The sequence below is a fragment of the Phacochoerus africanus genome, chromosome 4, assembly GCF_016906955.1.
Source record: "Phacochoerus africanus isolate WHEZ1 chromosome 4, ROS_Pafr_v1, whole genome shotgun sequence".
Taxonomy (NCBI): Eukaryota; Metazoa; Chordata; class Mammalia; order Artiodactyla; family Suidae; genus Phacochoerus; species Phacochoerus africanus.
The window spans coordinates 8,132,515-8,159,615 of NC_062547.1; the positions used below are offsets into that span (position 1 = coordinate 8,132,515).

At 59.8% G+C, this 27,101-nt stretch overlaps 2 protein-coding genes across 7 annotated transcripts in view; one reads left to right on the top strand and one right to left on the bottom strand.

The window, feature by feature from the left end:
• The first annotated feature begins 15,323 nt into the window (after positions 1 to 15,323).
• On the top strand, positions 15,324 to 20,425 carry RCOR2 (REST corepressor 2). Its single transcript, XM_047775440.1, is given in 13 exon segments — positions 15,324 to 16,050; positions 16,771 to 16,827; positions 17,120 to 17,200; positions 17,424 to 17,476; positions 17,564 to 17,725; positions 17,834 to 17,958; positions 18,053 to 18,122; positions 18,216 to 18,333; positions 18,336 to 18,430; positions 18,778 to 18,855; positions 18,970 to 19,027; positions 19,170 to 19,399; positions 19,513 to 20,425. Coding segments are annotated over 13 exon segments (1,569 nt in total). The 5' UTR covers positions 15,324 to 15,923; the 3' UTR covers positions 19,828 to 20,425.
• Positions 20,426 to 20,611: 186 nt separating this feature from the next.
• MARK2 (microtubule affinity regulating kinase 2) overlaps positions 20,612 to 27,101 on the bottom strand; it is a 61,181-nt gene continuing 54,691 nt past the window's right edge. For 4 of the 6 annotated variants that reach the window (XM_047775433.1, XM_047775438.1, XM_047775437.1 and 1 more), the window contains 4 exons: positions 26,446 to 26,703; positions 25,416 to 25,442; positions 23,404 to 23,448; positions 20,612 to 22,791 (listed from right to left, as the gene is read on the bottom strand). In XM_047775433.1, coding sequence (XP_047631389.1) covers positions 22,431 to 22,791; positions 23,404 to 23,448; positions 25,416 to 25,442; positions 26,446 to 26,703 — 691 coding nt within the window. In that variant the 3' untranslated portion in view covers positions 20,612 to 22,430. The remainder of the gene's footprint in view (positions 22,792 to 23,403; positions 23,449 to 25,415; positions 25,443 to 26,445; positions 26,704 to 27,101) is intronic. The other 2 variants (XM_047775439.1, XM_047775435.1) reach the window with 1 other exon arrangement.

The following is a 27,101-nucleotide window of genomic DNA, read 5'->3' on the forward strand; positions in this document are numbered from 1 at the left end:
GACCTCACTCAGTGGGGTAAGGATCTGGCGTTGCCGTGAGCTGTGGTGTAGGCCAGCAGCTACAGCTCCGACTCAACCCCTGGCTGGGGAACCTCCATATGCTGCGGGTGTGGCCCTAAAAGGACAAATAAATCAATAAAATGAGGAGATGGGGCTCACCTGGCATGGCCTGGGCACGAAAGGAATCCCCTCCCCAGCTACAAAAATACCTGTCCCCACCCTTCGCCTCTCCAATCACCCCTTCTCCCTTCCCTGCCAAACTTCTGCCATTAGGGACCAGGCTGTGGTCTAAGCTGTCTCATTAGACTCCCTCCAGCTCTCAAGCAGGAGGCCTGGGCAGGCTTCTCCACGCTCCCCTGACCTCTAAGGATGGGGGCACTGTCTCCCCCCGTCTCTCCCAGGCTCTGCACCCCTCCCACCTCCTTCCTGGTCTCCCCTTCCTCCTAAGACAGCTGCTCCCCCACAAAATTGTGTTTGCCCTCCTCTCACTCTGCAGCCCTCCACTGCTCTCAGCTCTGCGTTCTCTCATGTGCGTGGTTCCAAGCAGGCGTGGGGGCTGCCATCTGCCGTAGCCTTGGGGGTGGGGGGTGGGGAACAACCTTGGGAAACAGCCCTGCCCAGCAGGCAGCCAGCATGGCACTGTGGGGGACTGATGGTTAGACTGCACCCTGTGATCAGTCAGGAAGAGTCCCTCCATTTCCCCCCACAAAAAGACCAAAAAAGCGGCAGTTCCCTTTGTGACTCAGAGGGTTATGAACCCGACTAGTATCCGTGAGGATGCAGGTTTGATCCCTGGCCTTGCTCAGTGAGTTAAGGATCCAGCGTTGACGTGAACTGTGGTGTAGGTAGCCGACAGGGCTCGGATCCTGTGTTGCTGTGGCTGTGGTGTAGGCCAGCAGTTGCCACTCTGATGGGACCCCTAGTCTAGGAACTTCCTTATGCTGCAGGTGCGGTGCTGGAAAAAAAAAAAAGAATCTGCATGTGCCCCACCCTCCCCTCCCTGCCACCTGGGGAGCTGAGCCTCCTCCACTCAAGGTCCCACCCCCTCCCTCCCCTCAACCTTCCTCAACCCAGCTGCCCTCTCGCTCTGCCAGCTGTCCTGCCCTCCACTCCCTCCACCCCAAAACCTTTGGAAAAAGCAGCCCACTCTCTCTCTCCTTCCACTGCTCACTCCTCCTCAACCCCCTGCCGCCTGGCTTCTGTTCCCACAGCCCCGCTGGAGTCACTCCCTCTGTCCCCACAGCCTCGCTTACCTCTAGGGCCTCCCTACAAATTCTGACCTTATCCACTCCTCTTCCTTGAAACACTCTTCTTTATTGGGCATTTGGGACACCATACATTGCCCTTTTTCTTTTCTTTTCTTTTAATATTGAGGGCCGCACGCACGGCATATGGAAGTTCCTAGGCTAGGGGTCAAATGCACACTGCAGCTGAGACCAGATCCAAGCTGCGTCTGCAACCTATGCGGTAGCTCAAGGCAATGCCTGACCCTTAACCCACCAATGGGGGCCAGGAATTGAACCCACCTCCTCATGGATGCTGGTCGGGTTCATTGCTGTTGAGCCATAACGGGAACTCCATGGCCCTTTTTCTGAAATGCCCATCCGGTGGTGGGCCGGTTAAAGCCCTCCGAGACTGCAGGCCCAGGGTTAGGGGACTGGCATGCTGGGCACCGCCTGCCTGGCCAGGGCCCCTCCCCCACCCCGACTTTGGCCCTGATGTTCATTTCACCAGAAACTCTTACTCCTCCTCAGCCCACGGGTCCCAGCTTAGACAGTGGGAGCCTCACACAGCTGCCCAGGCACACCCCCTGGGGCTCCTGACGCCTTGTTGCTCTGCCTGCCTTCTGCCCTCTCCCCATAAGACTACAGGCTTCCTGCCATCGAAGACTGGGTTCTCTCTTCTCTGCAGCTGTTAATGTCGTCAGATGCAGTACGTGGGGCAAACTTTTTTTTTTTAATTATTATTTTGTCTTTTGAGGGCCGGTATATGGAGGTTCCCAGGCCAGGGGTCCAGATGGAGCTGCAGTCACTGGCCCATGCCAGAGCCACAGCAACCCCAGATCCGAGCCGCGTCCTGCAACCTACACCACAGCTCACAGCAACAGTGGATCCCTAACCCACTGAGCGAGGCCAAGGATCGAACCCACTACCTCATGGTTCCCGGTCGGGTTTGTTAACCACTGAGCCATGATGGGAACTCCACATGAGGCAAACTTAAACTCCTCTTTATTTGAAATTCAGATTTCCCTGGGTGTCCTGTGTTTTTGTATGTGAAATTTGGCAACCCGAACTTCTGAACCCTTGGGACCCAGTTCAATGCCTGACAGAACAGCTCAGTGCTCAGGAAATATTCACCCAAGGAATAATAGTGGCAGCGATGGTGGCAGGTGCTGTGGGACCCGGAGGAGAGGTGGCAGCTCCCTAGAGGAGGTGACACCTGAGCCAAAGCAGATGGAGCTATTAGGTCATGGCATCAGTGAGCCCCTCCGTGGCAAGGCCCCCAATAATGGGTGAATAGTGACTCCAAAAAAATTTGTCCTAGGCCTACCTGTGCATATGAGCTTATTTGGAAATAGGCCATTTTCAGATGTAATTAAGTTAAGGATCTCAGGATGAGGCCATCCTGGATTGAGGCTGGTTCTAAATCCAAAGACTGGGGGAGTTTCTTTCATGGCACAGTGGAAATGAATCTGACTAGTATACATGAGGATGCAGGTTTGATCCCTGGCCTCACTCAGTGGGTTAAGGATCCCGCATTGCCTTGCGCTGTGGTGTAGGTTGCAGACGCAGCTCGGATACCGCGTTGCTGTGGCTGTGGTGTAGGCCAGCAACGGCAGCTCTGATTGGACCCCTAGCCTGGGAACTTCCATGGGTCCTGGGTGTGGCCCTAAAAAGCAAAACCAATCAATCAAGCAATCCGAAGACTGGGCCCTTATAACAGAAAAGAGAGGGAGATTTGAGAGCCATACACGGAGGGAAAACGACCATACGAAGCTGGAAGCAGAGACTGGAGGGAAACAGCTGCGAGCCGAGGAACAGCAAGGATTTCTGGAAGCCATCAGGAGCTTGGAGAGAGGTTCGGGATAGAGTCTGTCTCAGAGTCTCTAAAAGGAACCAACTCAGGAGTTCCCTGGTGGTGCAGTGGATTAAGGATCTAGCATGTCACTGCTGTGGCACAGGTTTGACCCCTGGTCCTGGAACTTCCATACACGGCAAAAATGAAAACAAACGAACGAAAACCAAGAAACAGAAAAACACTGCGTAAAAGAAACCAACACCTTGATTCTGGACGTTTGACTAAAATTAATTGCTGTTGTTTTAGGCCATCCAGTTTGCGGTATTTTATTGGCAGCCCTGGGACATTCACTCTCAAACCTCCCTCTTTCCCAAGTTCCATCTATAAGATTCTTTCTTCATGACCCTTTGCCCCAGAATCCCTTCTAGTACCGGATTTCTTGTCCAGCCTATAGTAGCCAGCCACCCAAATGGCCCCAGCAATCCTTACTTTCTGGTATTCATGCCCTTACACAGCCCCTCTGACACTGTGTAGAGCGGACTTGTGTGACGACGAAATACCTCGGAAGTGATGGTACGTGGGTCTCAAGACCAGGCTATAAGACTTAAGCCCAAGCTTCCGCCTTGGTCTCTTGCATCTGGGGAAAGCCAGCTGCCATGTTGTAGGAGCACAAGCAGCACCATGGAGGCGAGGAAGGGAGGCTCCTCACCAACAGCCAGCCCCCTCTAGTTGGCTAAGTGATGAGCCGCCTTAGAAGACAATTGTCCCACAGCAGTCCAGCCTGCAGAAGACCAAAGCCCAACCAACGTCGTGGTAGCAACCCCATGGGGAGACCCAGAGTCACAACCACCCAGTGAAGTCATTCCTGAGATTCTGACTCCCAGAAGTTTGGGTCGCTTGTTACACAGCCCTATTGTGGCATAACTAATACAAGGCAGTTAAATGTCATGCTTGTTACTCTCCACGTCGAGGTCCACAGGCCCCACCCTTGGCACTAGGAGTCAACAGGAGGCAACAGTTGGTGGCTGGATTTAGCGGTGACAGCTGGCCTCACTGGCCTCAGGAAAGTGAGAGGCAGCCAGACTGCCAGGGCAAGGAGGGGGGCCGGGCAGTCATCACGTCCATCCCTCCTTGACATCCAGGGAAGCCAAGGCTGGAGAGGGGCCCAAAGGTGGGAGGGGGGCGTGAGATGTCCTACTTGGAGGCCCACAGCCTCTGCAGGTCTTTTCCAGGTAAGTCGTGCCCCATCTGAACACGCCCCTGAGCCCAGAGGCCATTGTGCCACGCAGCGGTTCCCAGGAGGGTGGGAACAAGGCACCCCAGAAGCGGTGGCTTCAATAGCAGAGGTTTATTGTCTCACGGATCTGGAGGCCAATGTCAAGGTGTTGGCAGGGTTGGTTCCTTCTGAGGGCTGTTTGAGAGGGAGGCTTCTCGGGCCTCTGTCCTGGTCGGGCAGGGGCCATCTTCATGATCACATGCTGTCCCCCGTGTATGGCTGTGTCTTCTTAGTGTCCCCTTTCTTACAAGGACACCAGCCATGTTGGACTATGGCCCGTCCCAGTGACCTCACTTAATTATTTTATTTTATTCTTTATTTTATTTATGTTTACATTTTTTTATGACTTTTTTGTCTTTTTATGGCTGTACTTGTGGCAAATGGACGTTCCCAGGCTAGGGATCGAATCGGAGCTACTGCTGCTGTCCTGTAGCACACCCATAGCAACGCCAGATCCAAGCTGAGTCTGCGACCTGCAGCACAGCTCACGGCAATGCTGGATCCTTAACCCACTGAGCGAGGCTAGGGATCGTACCTGCATCCTCATGCACACTAATTGAGTTTGTTACCCCTGAGCCACTATGGGAACTCCCCAGTGAGCTTACTTTAGTGTAATGACCTCTGCAAAGGTCCTATCTCCAAACAAAATCTCATCTTAAGGGACTGGGGGTGGGACCTTCAACACAGGAATCTGGGGGAGAAGCCAGTTTAACCTGTAACACCCTGGGGGCCCCTCTTTAGGGTTGCAGTCTTTCCATAATTTGTTCCTTCCTGGACTCTTTCTCTCTGCCTCCCTGCCATGCATCTTGTGCCCATGACAGACCTGACTAATTCCTCCCGGCATCCTTTCTGCTGAAGCAAGGAGCAGCTCAGAGCCTCACTGTCCACAGTCTCTGGGCAACCCGTGTACTGATAGGGGCTGGTTAAGCCTTTGCAGAGGGAGGAGTTCCTGTCATGGCTCAATGGTTAATGAACCCAACTAATATTCATGAGGATGCAGGTTCGATCCCTGGCCTCGCTCAGTGGGTTAAAGACCCGGTGTTGCTGTGTGCTGAGGTGTAGGTCGCAGACATGGCTCAGACCCCGCATTGCTATGGCTGTAACGTAGGCCGGCAGCTATAGCTCTAATTCAACCCCTATCCTGGGAACTTCCATATGCCACAGGCGTGGCCCTAAAAAGACAAAAAAAAAAAAAAAAGACTTTGCAGAGAAGCTGGAGGGGTCAGGGGAGATGATGGACAATAATTGCTTGTTGAGTGAGTGACTGCCTACTTCTCACCTGCCAACAGTTCAAGGTCCATCAACTTGTCTGTTCCAGGTTATCTGACTCTGCGGACTCACCACTGGGTCCTTTAGGAACTGCAGCTCTATTTGCAGGGGTTTTTTGTGGGGGCGGGGGGGGAGGCTGGGGGTGCACCCACAGCATATGGAAGTTCCCAGGCCAGGGACTGAATCTGTGCCACAGCAGCAACCTGAACCGCAGGAGTGACATCACCAGATCCTTAACCAGGGGAGTTCCCTTCATGGCTCAGTGGAAATGAACCTGACTAGTATCCATGAGGATACAGGTTTGATCCCTGGCCTCACTCAGTGGGTTAAAGATCCCGCATTGCCTTGCGCTGTGGTGTAGGTTGCAGACAAGGCTCAGATCTGACATTGCTGTGGCTGTGGCGTAGGGCCAGCAGCTGTAGCTCCGATTCAACCCCTAGCCTGGGTGCCTCAACATGCCTCGGCACCCCCCCCATATGCCTCTGGTGCGGCCCTAAAAAAAAAAAAAAGAGCTCCTTAACTTGCTGTGCCGCAAGGGAGCTCCCCTCTTTGCTGGTTTTCATCCTAGGAAATGTGGGCATCTGAAGGCCATGACTTCAGGACCAGAACCCAGGTCTGACAGGGAAGAGAATCCTCTCCAACTTCCTTCTTCTATTTGTAGTTCAGCCAACAAACATCTCTGAATGCTCTAACGCACAGAAAGTGCTGTGTCGGGGGATGGGGAGGGGAGCAGGGAGCAGGATTACCTGTCCACGCATGAGCCATGCTTCCTTCTTCCTTGGTATCAGAGCCCCCACTGCTCAGGTGATGGGTGGAGATCGCTGGATGTCATGGCAGCTATGCCAGAGCATGAACAGGATGAGTCTGGTCCAAGCATGGGATTCCGATGCCCCTTTGCCAGGGACTTGTTTAAGGAGCACAGACCTGCTCGGGAATTCCTGAAAAAGGTTTTTCTCCCTGACAAGGGAGACATGACAAGGAGAAAGCCCCTGCCCTACGGCCCTGCCCTCCTGCTCTGGAAATTGTCCTCCGAGGATGGGATGCTTGGAGCAGCTGCAGCCAGCTGGTCACCATGAGGGGAAACCTCTGATGCATGAAACAGAGCTGAGAGATGAGAAACTCCTGAGGCCTTGGTGGCCACTAACCTCCACATTTCTGTTTTTATTTTTATTTTTTTGCCTTTTGGAGCCACACTCGCGGCATATGGAGGTTCCCAGGCTAGGGGTCAAATTGGAGTTACAGCTGCCGGCCTACCCACAGCCGCAGCCACGCCAGATCTGAGCCGCGTCGCGTCTGCAACCTGCACCTTTGAATGCTGGTTTCTTCTAGAACAGCTGGATGTGTCTTAAATGGAAGGATGTAGACAGAGGACTCTGGCACCAGCCGGCCTGAAACCAGTTCAAGTTCTGACACTTTCAAGCTGTGCGATCTAAGGAGGTCATCTTCTGAAGCCTCCACTTTTCACCTGTAAAATGAAGATAATTAGGGCTACTGTGGAGGAAAGTGAAATAATTTAGGCAAGCGTTTTGCACACGCTGTGGTTGGTACCCATGAGCATTCAGTTTGCTTGTTATTCATCCACTAATTTATTCAACCATAGCTATTGAGGGAGTTCCTACTGCGGCGCAGTGGAAATGAATCCAACTAGTAACCATGAGGTTCAGGTTCGATCCCTAGCCTGGCTCAGTGGGTTAAGGATCTTGCATTGCCATGAGCTGTGGTGTAGGTTGCAGATGCAGCTCGGATCCCGAGTTGCTCTGGTTGTGGCGTCCTCAGCTGTAGCTCCAATTCGACCCCTAGCCTAGCCTGGGAACCTCTGTATACCGCAGGTGTGACCCTATAAAAAAAAAAGCAAAAACAAACAAACAAAAACAATAGTTATTGAACATCTACTATGTCCTTGCACTAACCTGGGGCCTGGGGAATACAGTGGTGAACAAATAAATAATAGGAGTTCCTGCTGTAGCACAGGGGCTTAAGGGTCCAGCATTGCTGCAGCTGTGGTGTAAGTCACAGCTGCTCCTTGGATTTCATCCCTGGCCTGGCAACTTCCATATGCCTTGTGTGTGGCCATAAAAATAAATAAATAAATAAACAAACAAATAATCCTCAGAGAAGCTGGCACTTTCTATTATGTTTGTTAAGTCTTTGCCTACAAGGAGCTCCTAATATGTTGGTAAACCAGGGAGATTTGGGAGTTCCCTGGTGGCGCAGTGGGTTAAGGATCTGGTGTTGTCACTGCTGTGGCTCTGGTTACTGCAGTGGCACAGGTTCCATCCTTAGCCCGAGAACTTCCACATGCTGCAAGTGTGGCCAAAAAAAAAAAAAAAAAAAAGAAAGAAAGAAAAACTAAAAAATCAGGGGAGATTTGGCAGAAGTGATTTTCCTGGGACCTGGCAGTGTAGGTACCTTGCAGTGAGCGGGGCTGGGGCAGTTTGGAGGACTCTCCAGAGGAGATGGTACTTGGGAGGCTGTTTCCCTCAGTAGCTATTTGTGGCGCACCTGCTGCTGTAGAGCTGTGTGGTGGGGTGGGGGTGCAGAGGTGAGGAAGACAGAGGCCCTGTCCTCTCAGGATTCAGCCTCAGGGAGGGGATGGACAGGTGGACAGGTGGGCAGTCCCACTGGACTGTGATCAGTGCTGAGATGGAGTGGGGGGCAGATGTCCCAGACAGAGTGACACTCAGCTTCCTTTCGCAAGGCAAGCGAGAGTTAGCCAACAAGGAAAGGAGGAGCATCCCAGGTATGAGGAATCGCATCCTTAAAGGCTCCAGGGGAACTGCAGGATGCTGGGTGAGGCTGATGTGAAAGTACAAGTGAGGTGATGCTGCAAGATGTATCATTTCAGAGGCTGTGGTCGCAAGTGACAGAAAACTGAAATCAACCAGGCTTGAACAATCAAGGGAAAGTGTTGGCTCGCATGACTAAAACGTTCAGGAGTTCCTGTCCTGGCTCTGTGGAAACAAACCCCACGAGCATCCATGAGGATGCAGGTTCGATCCCTGGTCTCGCTCAGTGGGTTAAGGCTCCAGCGTTGCCGTGAGCTGTGGTGTAGATCACAGATGCGGCTCGGATCTGACGTTGCTATGGCTGTAGTGTAGGCCGGTGGCTACAGTTCCGATTCAACCCCTAGCCTGGGAACCTCCATATGCCATGGGTGCAGCCCTAACAAGACAAAAAAAAGAAAGAAAGAAAGAAAGAAAGAGGTCAGAGGGTCAGTAGATTGAGAAAACAGTATTCCCCCCCCCCCCGCCCTGCCCCCGCCTCCGCCCCCGCCCCCGCCCCCGCCCCCGCCCCCGCCTCCGCCTCCGCCTCTTTGTGGTACCCTCCACGTGGCTGGCTTTCCTTGAGGAGCAAAGATGGCAGCCAACACGCCTGGCTTAGCTTCCTAGCCTTCATCTCCTATTTGTGAGAGGCCGATTGGGCCTGTTTAAGTTGCTCGTCAACTTCTGAACCGATCATGATGTCCGGGGTCTTGGGAAAGGCTGACACTGGGGTGGGATCAACTCCACAGCACCACACGGATCCCCAAAGGAGAAAGGCCAGAGGGGAATGGATGTCAGGAGGCCAGATTTTGAAGGAGATTATCCAAGGATAAGGAAAGGCAGAGGATTGACTTGATTAGGTTGGATTTGAGAAAGATTCCCCTGGCTGTTGAATAAAGAACAGATTAGAGGGGGCCGACAGAGGAGGCAGGGAGGCCTGCTGGGAGGCTATTTCCTTAATAGGGTGAGAGGGAGTGGCCATGGGGAGAAAATCGACAGAAATCAGAGGCAGCTGGGCTTGCAAGAGAAGCAGGAAGAGAAGTCCAGCGTAATTCCCAAGTTTCCACTTCAGGCGCTGGTGGGAAGAGGGGGCAGGCAGTGCAAACCAATATTCAAGAGGCAGAGAGCCATTTTGGACGGGCTGAGCGTGTGGTGTCGGAGAGAAAACTAGGCACAGAGGTCCAGAAGGCAGTTGGTTACGGGGGTCCAGAGCCCACAGCCGGGGGAGTTCAGGGGAGTTCGGGATGTGGCGTGGGAATGGAGGATCAACCAGCCGCAAGGGTTTGAAGGCAAAGAGGACGGGAGCCAGCTGGGAACTCACGTCCAGGAACAGGAGTGGCCTTCTCTGCTCAGTCCTGCCCAGAGGTGGATTGAGTCCAGGCTTGTCAAAGTTCCTTTGGGTTTAGAGATAACAGCCACGAGGGACCTTGGCGAGAGCAGCCTCTGTGGCGTGGCAGAGGGTGACAGGACACTGCAGTGAGTGGGAGGTGAGAACAAGGATGAAGGGGTGTGAACGCCACGTTTAAGAAGCCCAGCTTTTCTTTTCTTTTTTTTTTTTAAAGGCCACAGGTGCAGCATATGGAAATTCCCAGGGGTTGAATCGGAGCTGCAGCTGCCAGCTACAGCCACAGCAACGACAGATCTGAGCCTCATCTGCAACCTATATCAGCGCTCATGGGCAGCACCAGATCCTTAAGCCACTGAGTAAGGCCAGGGATCGAACCTGCATTCTCACGGGTACTAGCTGGGTTCATAACTGCTGAGCCACAGCAGGGAACCCAAGAAGCCCAGCTTTAGAGAGAGAGAGAGAGACAGAGAGAGAGAGGAGAGAGAAGGCAGCAGTAGCTTTAGAAAGGAGTAGCTGAAGGTGAACTTGGGAGAGAGGAAGGGGGGCGGTGTGTGTGTGTGTGTTTGTGTCTTGCTGGAGATGCAGAGCCTGGGAGTGAAGTTGGCCTTGAAGGGACATCTCCAACTGGAGGCCAGAGGGAAGGGGTGGAATCTCTGAGTGTAGGAGCAGGCTTTCGAGGGGTTTTCCTCTGGGAATCCTCAAGGTCACGGGCTAAGAACCATGCAGCACGTGAGGTGGTGGAGGAGGAGCATGGAGAGAAGGTTGGGGAGAGCAGGAAGGGTGTTTGCAGCCAAGCCAGGAGCACTGAATGTGCCCTGCCAGAGCAGAGCTGCCCGGCAGGGGCCCGCAGTCCCGAGGGACTGGCCAGGCATGGGGCATGCAAAGAGGTGGGCGGGGCCAGGGACTACGGGGTGGGGTGGGGGGAGGAGGGGTGGTTGCATGGGGCACCCGGTAGGGCTCAGCAGGTGTTGTGAACAGACCTGCTCTGCTGGATCCAAGATACAGACTAGAAAGGCCTTGAGTATGGGGCTGGGAGAGAAGTCCCCTCTTTGCCCAGAAGGCAATAGGGAACCATGGATGGTTATGGAGCAGAAGTGGGGCCCGATCAAAGCAGTATTTGAGAATCCGTATCTAGCTATGTTCACGTGATGGATTGTAGAGATCAGACCGAAGGCAGGAATCTAGGGCCGTAGACAAGTCAGAGGAAGACTGTCAAGTGTCAGATGTTGCAGAGCAAGAGTTTTAGCTCCAGAGATCACACCTAGGAGCCCCAAGTGGCCCTGGCCTTCAGCTGGTCCACAGAGCTTGGGCTGACCCACCGAGCAAGGCCAGGGATTGAACCCATGTCCTCGTGGATACTGGTTGGATTCCTTTTTGCTGAGACACAGCGGGAACTCCAGCCCTGGGACATCTGGACCCTGGAAACTTGCCCCAGGAGAATGGGCTCCTCCGGATGCTGGGCTTAGCCTCCCGGGAAGGACCTATGTGGCCAGGCTGAGGTGGGACCCCTTGGTCCATGCTGTCACCACCAGAGGGCACCAGCTGTTGCCCAGGTGAGCCCAAGGAGAGGTCCCTTTCTGGGCTTCCGGAGAAACAGAGGCGGCTCCCAGGTCTGGGTCCAGGGAGCCCCCATCGCCTTCTCATCTCTAAGCTCCCTCCACCTTAGTTCCCGCGTTGCTTAGGGAGTCAGATTTCGTGGGTGTCAGGAAGCCTGGGGTCTCTTTGCTGACCTCCAGCCTGGCTCTGCTCTGCCCGCCCCCAGCGCCACTCACAGATGTGCTCGCCCTCCCCCCACGCAGCCGCAGTGCTGAGGCGGTGCCAAGCACTGGATTGTCACCTCTGTCACCTTCTCTCAGCCTCTTTACAACCCCGAGTGGGAGTGTGGGTCAGTCCGGGGTGGGGGTGGTTACTAACTGGGCCCAGAGAAGGGGAGGGCAGCGCCCTGGGCCCCACAGCCTGCCAGTGGGCCCGTGGGGGGTTTGGTGGGAGGGAGGACTTGAACCCCTGTCTGGGCAGTTTGAGGGGGTGGGGGCTCTGGAGGGAGCGCCCCCCTCCCCCCATGCCCCTCTCCATTTCTCCAGCTTCATCTCCTGGCCTCCAATCCAACTCCCCCACCCAAGGGCCCGCGGGGCTGCCTCCCTCCTCGAGCTTAGCCCCTTGGCTGTGGCCACCGAGGGCCTGGCCAGGGTCCCAGGCACCACACCACAGCGGCCAGCCTGGCCTGGCCAGAGCTTGGGACAGTCCTAGTCTGTCTGGCGGGGCCGAGAGAGTTCGGGATTGGCTGGAGCTGCCCCCGCCTTTGGGAGGAGGGAGACGTGAGGGGTGAGGGGAGGCCTTGCTCAAGGTCACCCTCCTTTTCTCTCCCAGCATCCCTGCTCGACCTTTGTCCCCTCTGCCTCACCTCGCGGAGGGAGGAGGCGAGATGCCCAGCACACAGAGGACAGAGGAACCCAGCAAAGAGGAAGGCTTTCTGGGCTACTCTCATTTATTTATTCAGCAAATATTGAGTGCCTACTATATGCCAGGCACTGAGAACTCAGCAGTGAACACAGTGGGTGGACCGGATCCCTGCCTGGGGCCCAGCAGGGAGAGAGTCACAAAAATAAACAGTCACACAAATAATGTAAACTTGGGTCCCTAGCAGTGTGGCAAAGGCTCTGAACCTGAATGCCTGGGTCTGGCTCCTCCGGGCATCTCAGGGCCGAGGAGCGGGGGAGGCAGGCCTCAGACAGGGCCAGTGGCTCTGGCTTTGTGGAGGCCTGTGGGCAAGGGGGGGTCCGGGGCGGAGCCAAGCCTCAGTTTCCTCAACTGGAAAACGCAGGAAATAAATGTACCCGGATCACAGGCGTTGCCGCCAGGCGGCCTAGAGCCCTCAAAAAGCAGGCGCCGCCGCCATCATCCTCCCAGAGGAAGGGTGAGGGGGAGAGCATCAGTGAGAATGGCGGGGGAGGCGCTCCCAGACCAGCAGCTCTCACAAAGCTCAGAGCTGGCCTCAGGGGGGTGAGGGACCTCAAGACTAGGGCTGAGCTGCTGAGCTTCCCAGGCCCCTAGTCGCCTAGGGCTGGAGGAGAGGAGGGGCCGTGCTGCTGCCTCCCCCCCCCCCCCCGCCCCGTTCCAGCCACGTGGCACCTTAGTGCCCTGTCCTGGGGGAGACGGATTCCCGACCTGGGGCTGGCTGGGGGAACGAGGGAAAAGGGTGAGGGCTGTGGGGAACCGCTGAGACCAGGTCCTGTGGCGTGCCCGCTCCATCCTACCCCACAGCCCCAGGGCAGGGAGGGGGTGCTGTCTCTTTAAGAGCCTTCAGGCTGCTGGGAGCAGATGGCCAGGACGGCCGGGGCCCCTTGTCCTTTGTGTGGCTTTGCACAAAAGAGGGGGCCAGCTGGGGAGGGGGCGGCTGCAGCAGGTGGGAGGGTGGGGCCTTGCCCCTCCCCCTCCTAACCCTGTGCCATTGCCCCTTGGGGAGGAGGGTGCTCACTAGGCTTGTGCCTCCTCTCTGGACACCGTGGACCCCACAATCACCCCCAAATTCCTAGGCTAATCCTCCCGTGTCGTGTCCCACCTCCCCAGGCAGAAGTCTCATCACCCTGGGGTCTAGGGACTTCCCCTTCCTTCCCAATTCCAAGGGGGGAAAAAAAAAACCTCCTCTCCCTGCCCCCACCCCAGAGCCGAATCTTCCTCTGGCCCTGAGCTCCAGGCTCTAGGGAGAAGTGAGAGCAGAATTAGGTTCTTAGCGGGGGAGGGGTGCTAAGGAGAGAGGGAAGCCAGTGGCTGGGGGTACCTGGGGCAGTCCTGGAGGACAGAGGCCAAAATAAGCAGGAGGCGGAGGCCTGAGGTGGGGCGAGGAGCTGGGCCCTGACCCTAAGTGTGAGTATAGAAAAGAGGCCACGGGGAACTGGGGAGCCCAACAGAGGCCCTGCCTAGCGGGGGACCTGTGTGGGCAAAATGGAAGGCTCCATCATAGGAGAGGGCTGTGTGCAGCGATGGCTGCCTGCCAGGCAGGAGGGGACAGAGATGAGAGGCTCCGGGAAAGATTGGAGGTGCTGGGGACAGGGTGGCACCCTGCCACTCAGGAAGGGTCAGCCTGGGGAGGTTCTTTCCATCTTGTAGCAGACCCCTTAGCTCAGACCTGCCCTTGGCCCATTCATTCTCCTTTGTCCAGATCTCCCCACCCTAAGGCTTGGTGCCCAATCCATGATTTAAGAGGAGGAAAAAGGCCCTATAGCTCTGGCCGGAGGTGTGGCGGGCAACGTGGCCGCCGGCTGGGTGGTCCCTTGTGGCCCGACAGCACGGCTGGGGTCGTGCCTGACTTTGCCTGGCTGCCCGCGGAAGCCCCCAGGACCAGGAGGCCCCGGCCGGGTCGTGGCCCGACCGCAGGACCCTGGCCGGCTGGCCGCAGGCAGCGGGTGGGGGCGGGGATCCCTGGCTGGGCCCTGGGTTGCTTCTAAATTTAGGAATCTGATTACAGAGTGGCCGACGAAGGGAAGGGAGAGGAGGGTGCGAGTGCAGGCTCAGCTCAGTCTGGGCACAGCGGGGTGTGCCCGGCTGGAGGTGTGTCTAGGAGTCTAGGGCTCGGGTGGGAGGGGCGACAGGAGGGTGGGGGCTTCGGCCTGTGTGTGCTGCAGCACGTGCCTTCGGCGGCGGGGACGGGCACCGGCGCAGCTCGCAGGCTCAGAGCCGCCGCCGGTGTGTGCGCTGGCTCTTTGTGTGCCTGGCAGGGTGGCTGGGTCTGGCTTTGAAAGTCTCTGCCCACCCCCCCTCCCCCATCTCCGTCTGTGCCGCTCTACCCGCTTCCCGGTCTGTCACTCTGCCCGTGCTTGTCCTGGGGGAGGGGGATGCTGCTCCTAGCTGGGGTGACACTGAACCCAGTGGGGAGGGGACCCAGCGCCTCCCTCCCCCTGCAGTCCAGAGCTTCCCCTACACTTCCCACTCCCCAGCCCGCAGCCCCCTGTGCCACTGTTTTGGGGTGCGCACTGCAGCAGTTAAAGGGAATTGAGGTGACCCCTGGGGACCCACAGATGTACCAGAAGCCAGGCTTCGGCCCGGTAGCTCTTGAAGGAATTCATTTCTCTCCTGTCCGGCCTCCCATCCGCTCTGGCCCCCAAGGGCGCATGAAGGGGGGGGGTCCCCCCTGCGGAAGGGGGGGCGGGGAGTTCCTTAGCAGGAAGGGAAATGGAAGGAAAAGCTGGGCTCCACCCGGGCGGGCGGGCAGGCGGCCTCAGGGCCCCCAGGGCAGGCGGCAGTAACCTGAGCCCACTGGTGTGTGTGGGGCTGGTGTGCGCGTGGGTGGGGCTGACCCCCCCCCCGGCTACTCCTGGGGAGCCGGGGGGGGGTCTCCCCCAGGGGCAAGTCTGGGAGCCCCCGGGGCCCGCAGAGGGAAAAGCTCTCCACCCGGGTCCTGACCCCACCCCCTGGAGGTCTAGCCCCGGCCCCTAGGCCCCGCCCCCCGGGCCCTCCCTCCCACCCCAGGGCCAGATGTTCAGCTGGCGGAGGCATCGGCTGGGGGAGGGGTGCTGATGGCCGCAGCCGGCACTACTTCCCTGCCAGCAGCTTCATTGTGTGCGCGAGGAGCGAGCGGCGGCGGAGAGCGGGCGAGCGAGCAGCAGCCCGAGCGCGCCGGGGAGAGCGAGCGCGCCGGGGAGGGTGCGAGGCGGCGCCCGCGGCTGCGCTCCCCCGCCTCCCGGCAACTCTGCCTCAGCGCCGCGCGCCGTGCGCGCCGTCCCGCCGCCACCAGCGCCGGGGCCCCGCCGGCTGCCGTCGTAGGCAGGGGGTCTGGTCGGGACAGGGGTCCCCGCCCGGGGACTGGGGCATCCCGGTGCAGCCGAGAGGCGCGGAGCCCGCGGGGGGCGCCAGTTGCGCCGCCGCGCCCGCTCGCTGAACTGCGTGGGCAGGCGGGCGTTGGGGCTCCGGGGCGCCCCGCGGGCCCGGAGCCCGGACTTCTCCGGGGAGCCCCAATCCCGTGGAGCGTCCAGAGCGAGCGCGCCCCAGCCGCCCCGGACCTTGTGCTCATCCCCCGCGTACCCCACTTCTACACAAACTTTTCTGACGCCTTCGCCCGTGGGGGTCGCGGAGAGCGCTGGGCTACCCGCTGGGCTCCTGCCCCGCCGGACCCTGGCCACGCTTGACCTCCTGCCTCTCATAGCCTCAGTGGCGACCTCTCCAGGCCGGGCCGGGCACGGCACTCAAGGCGAGCGCGGCAACCACCACCGCTCTCCGAAGGCTCCTGCGCCCCCCGGGGCAGCTGGGCGGGGTAATGCCCTCGGTGATGGAGAAGCCGAGCGCGGGCTCCGGGATCCTGTCTCGCAGCCGGGCCAAGACGGCGCCCAACGGCGGACAGCCCCACTCGGAGGATGACAGCAGCGAGGAGGAGCACTCGCACGGTGAGCCCGGCGGCCTAGGTTTAAAGGCGCACCGGCCCGGGGAGCGCGGAGCGGGGCGCGGGGGAGAGTTGCCGACCACGGGGGTGTTATCCTGATGATTCCTGCCCTCCCTGGATTGGAGCCTCTGCCTTGCTTCTCCCCCAGGTCGGCACAGGGAATCTGGAGGCTGGGCCCCTAGCTGCTGAGGAGGCGGTCCTGCCTGCCCCCGCCCTGCCCTCAGTCCCCGAGGGACTCGGGCGTCCCTCCCTTTCACAGCTTGGGCCCCTCATACCTTGCCACCTTGCAAGGGACTGAGGTCTGGCTGTGGCAGGGGCTGGGAAAGACACCTCCACCCCGAGCTGTGAGGCTCATGTGGTGGGGAGGAGCCTTGGATTCCCTGCAGGGCTGCGGTCCAGGTCTGGGGGTAGCCCTCCAACCTCCCCCCCCCACCCCCCCAGCCAGAACAAAGGGCTCTGCTGGGCCTGGGCTTTAAAACTGGCCCCTGTCCTCTCCCCCCCCCCACACCACTCCCATGGTCATGGTTAGGCAGTCTCTCCGTCTTCCAGTTCCTTCTCTGGCTGAGGGTATCCGAGGAGAAGATGAGGGGAAAAGTGAGCCTCTGGAAAGGTGGGGGCCCCGGGTGGTCAGGAAGGAGAACTCCAGGCCAGCCACCTCCCCCGCCACATCCTCCCGCCCTCCCTCCCTCCCTGGAGTCCTGACTGCCTCCCCCTGGCTCCACAGACAGCATGATCCGCGTTGGAACCAATTACCAGGCCGTAATTCCGGAGTGCAAGCCTGGTGAGTGGCAGGACAGGCTGTGAAGGGAGGGCACTGAAGGGCCCATGGCTTGGCCCTGAGCCCCACCTGGGGGAGCCCTTGGCTGGCGCCCACTGGAAGGACAGGCGGGGGTGGGTGGCTGGCCCTGTGGCATGGTTAGTTTTCCTTCTCTGCCTTCCTGTCTGGGTCTCTGCCCCTCCTTCCCCTCTGGGCCTCACCTCACAGGCCCTACTCCTCCACCGCCCTCTGGCCATGGGTCCAGGCCGGTGCCACCAGGCTGATCTGATGTCTTCTCTGCGCCTCTGCCTTTCAGAGAGCCCCGCACGCTACAGTAACAAGGAGCTGAAGGGGATGTTGGTGTGGTCGCCCAACCACTGTGTGTCGGATGCCAAGCGTGAGTGGGGTGGGGCCCCGGGGTTTGTGCACACCCTTGGGAGCTGGGGCCTGGGTGTTCCCAGCTGGCAGCAAGTGGGCTGGAGGCTGAGGTGTGTGGGTTCAGTCTCTGCCCTGGGGCGCAGGCTGGGGACCTCGTCCCTGGGGGCGTACCCCTGTGTAGGCAGGCTGGGGTTACGAACGGCGACTCATCCTTCAAGACCCGGCTCCTCCCGCCCCTGCAGTTGACAAGTACATTGCCATGGCCAAGGAGAAGCATGGTTACAACATTGAGCAGGTGAGCCTTGGCCCTGCAGGGATTTGGGGTGGGGACAGGACGGTGCTGGGGGCAGCTGAGCCTGAGTTGTCCCCTCTCCTGGGCCAGGCCCTGGGCATGCTCCTGTGGCACAAGCACGATGTAGAGAAGTCACTGGCTGACCTGGCCAACTTCACCCCGTTCCCTGACGAGTGGACTGTAGAGGACAAGGTGCTGTTTGAACAGGCCTTTGGCTTCCATGGCAAGTGCTTCCAGCGGATCCAGCAGATGGTAAAGCCCTCCACCCCCCGCCAGCACTCCTTGGCCCCTTCTTTCTGATAAGCCTGCCCAGGGCCCAGAGTCTTAGGTGGGCCCCAGCCTCTGGCGTTGCCCCTCCAGCTGCCTGACAAGCTGATTCCCAGCCTGGTGAAGTATTACTACTCTTGGAAGAAGACCCGCAGCCGGACCAGTGTGATGGACAGACAGGCGCGGCGGCTGGGGGGCCGAAAGGACAAGGAAGACAGGTGGGGGCTTGAGGAAGCCCTGGGTGGGGGTAAGCTGAGCTCCTGCGGGGCCCTGGCCTCTGCCTCACCCCCTTCCTGGCTCCTGTGTAAGCAGCGATGAGCTCGAAGAGGGACGAGGAGCCATGAGTGAGGGCGAGCCGGACGCTGGAGACCCCAAGAGAGAGGTGAGGTCCCAGAGCTGCTCTGGCCCTGCCCACCCGCCACCCCCTCCTCAGGCTCCGCACCACCCACCTCCTCTCCTCTCCTTTCCCTGGCAGCCTCTGCCCTCTCGGCCGCTGAATGCCCGCCCCGGCCCGGGGAAGAAGGAGGCCCAGGGGTCTCAGTACCGCCACCATCCGCTGCGAACTCGCCGGCGCCCGCCCAAGGGCATGTACCTGAGCCCGAGGGCCTTACCGCCGTGTCAGGGAGCCCGGACCTTGCCAACCTCACGCTTCGAGGCCTCGACTCCCAGCTCATCTCCCTCAAGCGCCAGGTGGGGGCCCAAGACAAGAAGGGGGTGTGCAAAGGGGACAGTTGGCAGCCGGGAACAATGATCGGGGGGTGGCTGAGGTGTAAGGGAGGTGGTATGGATGCCAGGCCTGCCTCTTGCCCCGTCCTCTGGGCCTCTGGGTAACTTGGCATTCTTTTCCGGGCGTTGAGAAGAAAACCGGTCTTTGAGGAGGAGCAAACCTCCTGCGCCCCTACCGCATGGCTGTGAGAGGGGATGAGGTGGATGGTGCTGGCAAAGAGCTTTGCTGGGAAGTAGGGCCCTGGTGAGGGTTGGGATCGCTGGCCGCCCTGGCCGGGAGCTGGACGTCCCTTCCTTGCCTTGCCTTCCAGGTGCAAAGCATGAAGCAGACCAACAGCAGCCTCCGCCAAGCCCTGGAGGGTGGCATTGATCCACTGCGCCCCCCAGAGGTAAGGCCGCTCTTCGGCTTGGGGTGCAGAAGGGGCTTCTTGCTGGCGGCGGAGCAGAAAGGGGCCGCCATTCCCATGCTTTGGAGTCTCTAGGATATATTCCTTGCTCTCCAGGCCAACACCAAGTTCAACTCCCGCTGGACCACGGATGAGCAGCTTTTGGCCGTACAAGGTGGGTGGGGCGACTGTGGGGAGAGTGGAGGCCCCCCAGGGGTCTCTCCTGCCCGCCCTGGAGCTGGGGCAGAGGGCCTGGATCAGGGAAGTGACCGGTTCCCAGGGGTGTTCACGCTCTGCTGCCCTTTTGCCCCTTGCAGCCATCCGTAGGTATGGCAAAGACTTCGGGGCTATTGCCGAGGTGATTGGCAACAAGACTCTGACCCAGGTGAAGACCTTCTTTGTGAGCTACCGGCGCCGCTTCAATCTGGAGGAGGTGCTGCAGGAATGGGAGGCCGAGCAGGATGGGGCTCCTGGAGCCCCAGTCCCTGGGGAGGAGGCTCGGAGAGGGGCTCCCTTGCCAGCCCCAGCCCTAGAGGAAGACGACGAGGTGAGACGGGGAGGGGAGAAGCCCTTCAGAGAAGAGAAGAAAGGACCTGCCTCCGGCCTTGGGGCTGGGCCGAGGGTGTGCTCGAGCCTGGCTTCTCTTCTCTCTCCTCTCAGGTCCAGATTACATCTGTCTCAACATCGGGGCCACGATCTGGGCCCCCTGCGCCACCCCCTCCTCCCCCTCCCACCTCTCTGTCCCAGCCACCCCCACTGCTGAGGCCACCTTTGCCCACGGCTCCCACCCTGCTTCGCCAGCCGCCCCCACTCCAGCAGGGCCGTTTCCTTCAGCCCCGGCTGGCCCCCAACCAGCCGCCCCCACCGCTCATCCGCCCTGCTCTGGCTGCCTCCCGCCACGGTGCCCGCCCTGGCCCTCAGCCCCCACCCACCCTGATTGGAGCCCCTCTGGAGCCTCCAGCTCCCTCACTCTGAGCACAGAGCCCCTCTGCTGGACCTTCCTGAGGACAGAAGGGACTAGAGCTCCTGCCAGGTCTTTGGAAGACCCAGAGCCGCCTTCTGGCACAGCCTGGACCTGTGGGCTCTGCACGTGTTCCTGGCAGCCGAGCCTGTGTCCACCCGCTCCCAGCCAGGGTCTGGGGTCTTCTGAGCTGCCCCGAGGCTACTTTCTCTTCCTGGCTGGGTCTGGAACGGCTGCCTCCTCGCCTGCCAGGGCTTGGCCTTTGGGTCCTGCCCTTCGTGTATAGGGGGTAGTGACCATAGCTTGGGGAGCCGGGGAGAGGACAGTTAGGTGTCTTGGCTGTTCCTCCTCTTTCCCTTCTTTTAGCAATAAGTTTGGGGTGAGGTGGGAGGGTGTCGAAGGAGGGAGGTGGGCAGAGAGGCTCTTTGGGGCCTGACGGCAGCGGAGGCTGGAGAAGGGGCTCTTCTGTCTTCAGGGTCAGGTGGGAAGTGCTGAGGAGCTCTGAGGGTGCCCACTGCCCAAAAGCTTAGAGAAAGGGTTGGGAACATATGCAGACATGGGTTTATTTTTCAATGTTTTTAAAAAATAAATAAAACCTTCAAGCTCACTGAATCCTTTCTCTTTTAGTTTAAGTGTCCTGGACGTCGCTTCCTGTCTGTGCCATGAGGATGGGAGTGGGGAGGGCGCCCGCCCAGCACTGGCCTTTCCCCTGGCCCCAGACAGGAATCAAGGCAGGCGGGCTGGGCTGCCCATGGACCCTGGGTCCCTGCCCGGCTGGGAGAAGAGACAGGAGGCAGCTCAGATTCCAAACATTCTCTTTATTACGTGTTTGATCCAGAGGAAAAACTAAGTGCAGGAAGGGGGGCTGGGTGGGGAGGGGCCACCTTGCCTGGGAGCCCCCCCCCAGCCACCATCCCCTTTGGGAGCCAAGCCTTGCCCTCCCGGCCCCTCGGAGCACCCGGGCTGTTCCATAGGGCAGGGGAGGGAGAGAAGGAGGGAGGGAGGGAGAGCCCTTGGTAGGAGCCGGAGCCCACAGTCGAGCCCACAGTCTTAGGGCTTGGGGCAGGAGGGCTGAGGTTGGCGGGGGCCCCTTCCTGGGACCCAAGGGCTCAACTTGCCGGGGAGCCAGGCCTGGGAGTGGGGGTGATGAGTAGGGGTGGAGTCATCATAAATCAAAAAAAGAAAAAAAAATAAAATAATAAAATAAAAAATAAAACCCATCACAAAAAAATGTACAACTCAGGTGAGGGTAGAGGCAGCCTCTGTTCAGGACCTCTCCCCCAATTTCTCAAGAACAGAGACAGCAGAGAAATAAATTAAGGGATGCAGCGGCTGCCACCAGCCAAGCGCCCATAACCAGCCACTCCCACGCTGGCTGCGGAGGTTAGCGAGCTGGGAGTCACTTGGCCTATCGGTCCCCCACCCCGCCGAGAGCAGAGGCTCCCCGGCCCTGCTGCCCTATCCAGCCTCCCGCGGAGGCCCCGGGGCAGTGTCTCCTGAGAGGAGGGGTGACAGTGTGAGGAAGAAAAGGCAAGGCCAAGAGATGAGTGGTGAGGGAAGTCACTGCTATGGAACTAGCTGGTGCCCAGATTAATGCCAACGAAGGGGAGCAGTGGGGAGAGGAACGGCGTGGGGGGCTGTGCTTTCAGACAAAGGCTCTCCCAGAACGGAGAATGCCCAGCGTCCCTGTTCCGGAGACTAGCAGCCCAGGCGGCCCCCTGGGGGCCGAGGAGCCCATCTGCCCTACAGTCCCCTCCCCTCTCCCAGCCCTGGGGTCAGCCCCGCCTTCTACCCAGGAGGGGGTGGGAGAAGATGGCACAGACTTTTTGAGGAGGGGAACAAAAGTCCCCACAGCAGCTTGTGGAAGGAAATGCCCAGCTCTGGGGAAGGAGGAGCAGAGGATACAGTGTGGAGGGAGGCCGGAGCCCCGCGCGCCCAGCCTGCCAGCCCCAGAGCAGCCGCCAGCCCCACTGCTTCAGGGCTGCGCGGCACCCCCACCCCCAGCCCCCCGCCGCCCAGGCCTCCAGCCCAGGGGCCTGAGGTCAGGGCAAGGCCACCTCTGGTGGTTTACTTGGAGGGGAAGGAGGAGAGGAGAGGGGAGAAGCCCAAAGTGGGCCTGGCGGAGGGCCTAACAGGGAACTCCACCACTCTTGCCTGAGAGTGTTCCAGCCCTGAGCCACCCTCCCGGGAAACCCCGCAGATCCAGTCTCGACTGTCCCAATGGGGCAGGGAGGAAAGGTGGCCGCTGGGATTTTTTTTTTTTCTTTTTTCTTTTTGGTAATAAAAAATTTCTTGGTTTAGGCGAAATACTCTGTGCAACCGCAGTACCGAGGGGGAGCCCCGCCCCCCCCACCCCTCCCTCCCCTTCCTTCGCCTCCTGCGGGAGAGAGGGGGGGAGGGGGACGATCTGGGCAGGGTAACCGTGGTGGGGGCGAGAACCATCTCCCGGCCCCCACAAACATGGAAGAAAAAACTTGAGAGGGGCGGGGAGGGGAGAAGTGCCAGCAGGGGAGACACACCAATCCATCTCTGCAGTCTGGCCCGGGCGGGCGGAGCGCCGGCCCCAGCAGCTAAGTCCAGCTGGCCGCCTCCTTCGCCCCCCACTCCTGGCAGCCTGTTAAAGCTTAAGCTCGTTGGCTATTTTGGAGGCAATGTTTTTGAAGGCCATGGAGGTGCCCGATATCCGCTTAAATCGAACACCATTGAGAGAGAGCCGAGGCAGTTTGCACACCTCCATCTCCCACTGCACGAAGTTCTCGTGGCCCGGCGTGCCGTGCATGCACAGCAGCATGTACTTCTCGTGCAGCTCGCTCTGGCAGCTGTTTGCGTCCAGCACCTTGCGGATCTCCCGCATCATCTCGTTGGGCTCCATGGAGCTCGTGGTCTTCATGCTCCACGTGAAGCGTAGTGAGCGGGGCTTGGCCTCCCGAAACTCCTCCTTGTCTTTGTCGTTGCCGCCGCTGCCCACCACGTGAGGTCTGCGGAGAGGGCAGAGGCGGGCGTCACGCGGGAGCTGGGGCGCCCCACCCATGGGAGAGCCCCCCTGGCACAAGGACCCTGAGACGGAGAGAAGAGCGGGAGGGTGCCAGGAGGCGGCGGTGCTGGAAGAGGGCGCCTCAGACCTGGCCCGGGGAGCGGAGGGAGGGGTGAGGAGGGTGCGCAGTCCTGCAGCCCCCCCGGGGGGCGGGGGTGACGAGGTGACAGCTCCAGGCTTTCCTTTGTAGAGGGAGGGGCGGCGAAGAAAGGGGAGCACATGCTCCAAGCCCTGAGCAGTTCGCAGACTGGACAGCAAGACGTGGCTGATTCGTGGGAAGGGGAGCTTGCCGACGGGGAAGGAGTCTGTACCTCCAAACCCCGGCCCAGGGCTCCTGCTTCCAGGACACACCAGCTCTAAGGAGAAGGGCCCGCACCTACTGCAGCAGGGCGGGGGTGGGGGTGGGGTTCTCTGAGGAAAGGGAGACCCCCGAGAGGACGGGGAGGCAGAAGCAGAGGAGGAAGAGCCAGGTGGCAGAAGGACGAGAGGAGCAGGCGGCTCGTGGCAAGCCGGGTGGCCCCGGGCAGGGCCGGCGCTGGCTCCAGCCCTCTCTCACCTGAGCGTCTCCACTCGGTCTTTGCTTTCAGGTTCATTCAGGTTCCTCAAAAAACAGAGCGAGGGAGAGTTTAGTGCTGGGACCTCTGTGAGGGCGGGTCTGGGGAAGTGCCACCGGTGGGTGGGCTGGACCCCAACCCAAAGGCTACTCGCCCATCACCTGGCAGGCCATCGCGGCTCTGTGGCACCTCACAGTGGCAGCTTGACTGTCCCCTTCCAACAGGGAGCCCAGCACGAGGGGCCTGCCCCTCCCCACACTCCCAGAGATCCGTGCCAGGAGGAGCCGGGGAGGAGGGCGTGGACGTGCGGGCACACGCAGGGAGCACAGCCGCAGCGCGAGGCCGCTCTCCCCTGCCCCCGGCCGGCAGCCGGGGCTCAGTTGTAAGGGGGCTTCTGCACTAGCGGGTCTCGGAAGTGCAGTCCTCTTGGAGGGAAGGGGCAGGGGCTAAAGAGACCTCTCTCAGGAGGCTCGAAGGGCCAAGGGCTGGACCTGCTTTGAGTACGGCTGGGGCTGGGCGGGGAGGAGCAGGGCCCTGAGGTCGGCTGTGGACAAGCTCGCCTCCCCCTCTCCTTTAGAACTCCCCGGCCGGCCAGGCCCTCTGCTTGTACAGGAGGGAGGACGGAGGGCAGGGCAGGGCAAGGCAGACGCCTTGGGAGGGCGGGTGGGGAAGAGGTCTGGCCCCGCTGAGCGGCTTCTCCAGCTCCTGGCTGGAAGAGGGGTGCCTGGAGCTGGGAAATCGGGGCGTGCAGAGGGCGAGGATGTGAGGAGGAGTGAGAGAGCAGCAGCAGCACATGTAAAAGGAACACAAAGACGCAACAGACATACGAATGCAAACAAGCCCAAGGGAGCAGGGAGCCCGGGCTGCGCAGGGGAAGGAGCCTGGCTGCTCTCTCCAGCCCCACCTGGCTCCTGCCCTGTGGGTGGAGGCTCCCTGCAGGGCAGGCCCCCACTGGGGCCCCATGAGTCAACAGCCAGCCATGCAGTGAAGAGCTGGGTGGGGAGCAGTGGGCGGAAGGGGGGAAGACCCTGTCTCGGCAGTTGTTCAGTCAGCAGGGGCGCCAACGGGCCTGTCAGGTAGCCCAGCCCCAGCGTCGGGCCCGGGCTGACAGCCTCGGGGAAGCAGGGCTCCCCAGCTGGCCTCTGGTCTTCAGCCTGGTATGTGGCCCACGCAGGCCTCCAGAAAGGATGAAGACAGGGCCAGGAGTGGCAGAGCTAGGAGCTGGCCCAGGAAGGGAGATGCCTGAGTGAGGCGAGATCTCTCCCTGTTCTGCCAGAGCTCAGGGCTGGGTAGCGGCCCCTGCCCCTGGAACGTCCCAGCTCCTGGTTCTTCAGGAGCCGCGGGCCATATCTGAAGAACACAGCCCAGAGAGGAGGCGGCCTGATTCATCCAGATACTGCGCAAGGCGGGAGGCATGCTGCAGTGGGGTGGGGTGGGCCTAGTTCTGCAGGAGCTGCCAGAAGGGGGCGCTGTGCCCCACTTGTCAGGCAAAGGCTCCTTGAGCCTGGAGGCACCGGGCTAAAGCCTTGAGACCCCAGGGACCCTGCAGCACCTCCAAAGTCCTGCCATCCCACAGGACAGGGGCAAGAGGCCACACAGCCCTGAAGGTCAGGGCACCAGAGGAGGAGAAGCCCAGGAAAGCCAGAAGGACACCATCCCAGACGCCCTGGTGGAGCTTCTTCAGAGCGCATGCAGACACGGGGGAAGGGCTGGAAAAGGAACCCGATGCTTGTGACCCGGGGTAGGGGGTTGGGGGAGGAGACAATCTTAAAGGGAGAATTCCCTGAGAAGGTCCCTCTTGCCTGGGGACTGGCCCGTCATTTTCAGAGCCATTTGCCCTGAGTGGGGTGCCCAGTCAGAGGCCATCGTCATCCCTTTAAGATGGCAGGGAGAAGGCCACACAGACGTGGTTAGCAGGTGGAGGAGGGAGCAAGAGCCAGAAAAGGGGAGTGAGTGATGGAGGCAGGACACAGGACACAGACACACACACACACACAGCGGGCTCAACGCCTACCTTCTGGCAAACCTGAAAGACAGATTTCTAAAAAAACAAACAAAAAAAGACAAAATAAAAAAAGAAATAAAAAAAAAACCAACAAGACAGTATGTGGATAAGCAGGTGGGGAGTGGGCTTTACGGGTTCAAGGGTCACCCCATTTGTGCAAGAGCCGCTCAGCGAGACTAGAGTCCCAAACATCCTGCTCTGCTCACACCCCGCCCTGCAGCCCGACCTCTGCACGTGGGGCCGGACGGGGGCATGGCCGAGCTACCGCAGCTGAGTGACTGGTGTGCAGGAGGAAGGGCTGCAAAGCTCACCCTCTCCAGCCCCCTGCTGCCTCCCGAGCTACACGAATATGGTGGAGGAGGTGGGGGCTGGCCACAGGAAGCATCCTGAGAGGCCGGACTGGATGCACCTCAAGAATCAGCACCGGCCCTTTGGGTCATCAGGGCCCCGGTGAGAGAAACCTCCTGAGGAGAATCCCCGCCTTGGTCCCCACATAGGAAGGCCTCACTCTGGGCCCCCACCAACTATTTCATTCATGGCCTTTATCCTGGCAAACACCAACCCCTCCCTCCCCGGCAGAGGGGAGTGGCTGCAGCCAGACATAACCAACTGGGTGGGGAGAAAGGAGGTCAGAGGGGGCGAGACACGAGCCCAGGAGACACTCTCCTCACCGGCCCAGCCTGGCTCAGGCCTCATGACTTTGCAGCTGCGTCACCAAATGTAAGTTTCCATGGGAACCCAAGAGAGAAGACGGGGGCTTTTATTTTAGCATCTGAGTTCACACTCTCCTAGAGAGGAGGCGGCATGGGCCATCTGCTCGGGCCAGAAAGAGGGGTGTGTATACGGTGCTGGGGAGGCCTGAGAGGGATAGACAGGTCTGGACACCTCATATGCCCACAAAAACCCAAGTTCTTAGGCTTCCCGAGGCTTCTTCTAACCCCAGGACCTAAACCTGGTTCTAACCCCGGGGGCCCTCATCCCCACCCCCAGGCAGGTAGAGGGCCTGGCCTCGGCCTCACTGCCACCCGAGGCTACTCACCTGCGTACAAACTTGGAGGTGAATTTGCTGAAGATGCTCCCCGAGGCCCCCCGCCGGCCCTGGCTGTTGCCAGAGGGAGAGGCTGGGGTCACACCGTAGGGCAAATTCTGCTGGTCCCGCACCTGCCGGAGCTGCCCAGCGTGGAAGGTGCTTCGACTGGACACACCCCGGGGAAAATTAGTTCGGTCTGGGGCTCCACCACTGCTGCTGATGTTGTGGGCGGAGGGGGAGGCGACAGGGACACGCTGGGGGGCTGTGCTGTGGGAAAAGAGGTGGGGGGAGGGTGGGAAATGCATCAGGGGCACAAGAAAGCTATCACCACCGGGGAAGGGGGATGCTGGGGCAGAGGCAGCCATCACGGAGGACACAGAAGGAAGGGGTGTGGCCACTGAGGACACTAGAGGAGGAAGGGGTGGTTTGGGGGAGGGGGGGAGGGAAGGAGGGAGGGAAGAATACGTGTGTGGAGAGCAGAACAGGCTGGAGAAGTGGCTCCTCGGGAGCTAGGCAGACCGGAACCTCAAGGGACGATGCTGCCCAACCCTCAAGGACTGAGTCCCCGTGATGCGGACTGTCCCGGGTCCTAAGGAAGGTCCAGGAGGGCTCAGAACAGAAAGGCTTCCTTCTGGAGCCTCAGGACGGCTTCTTGCATTTCTGTT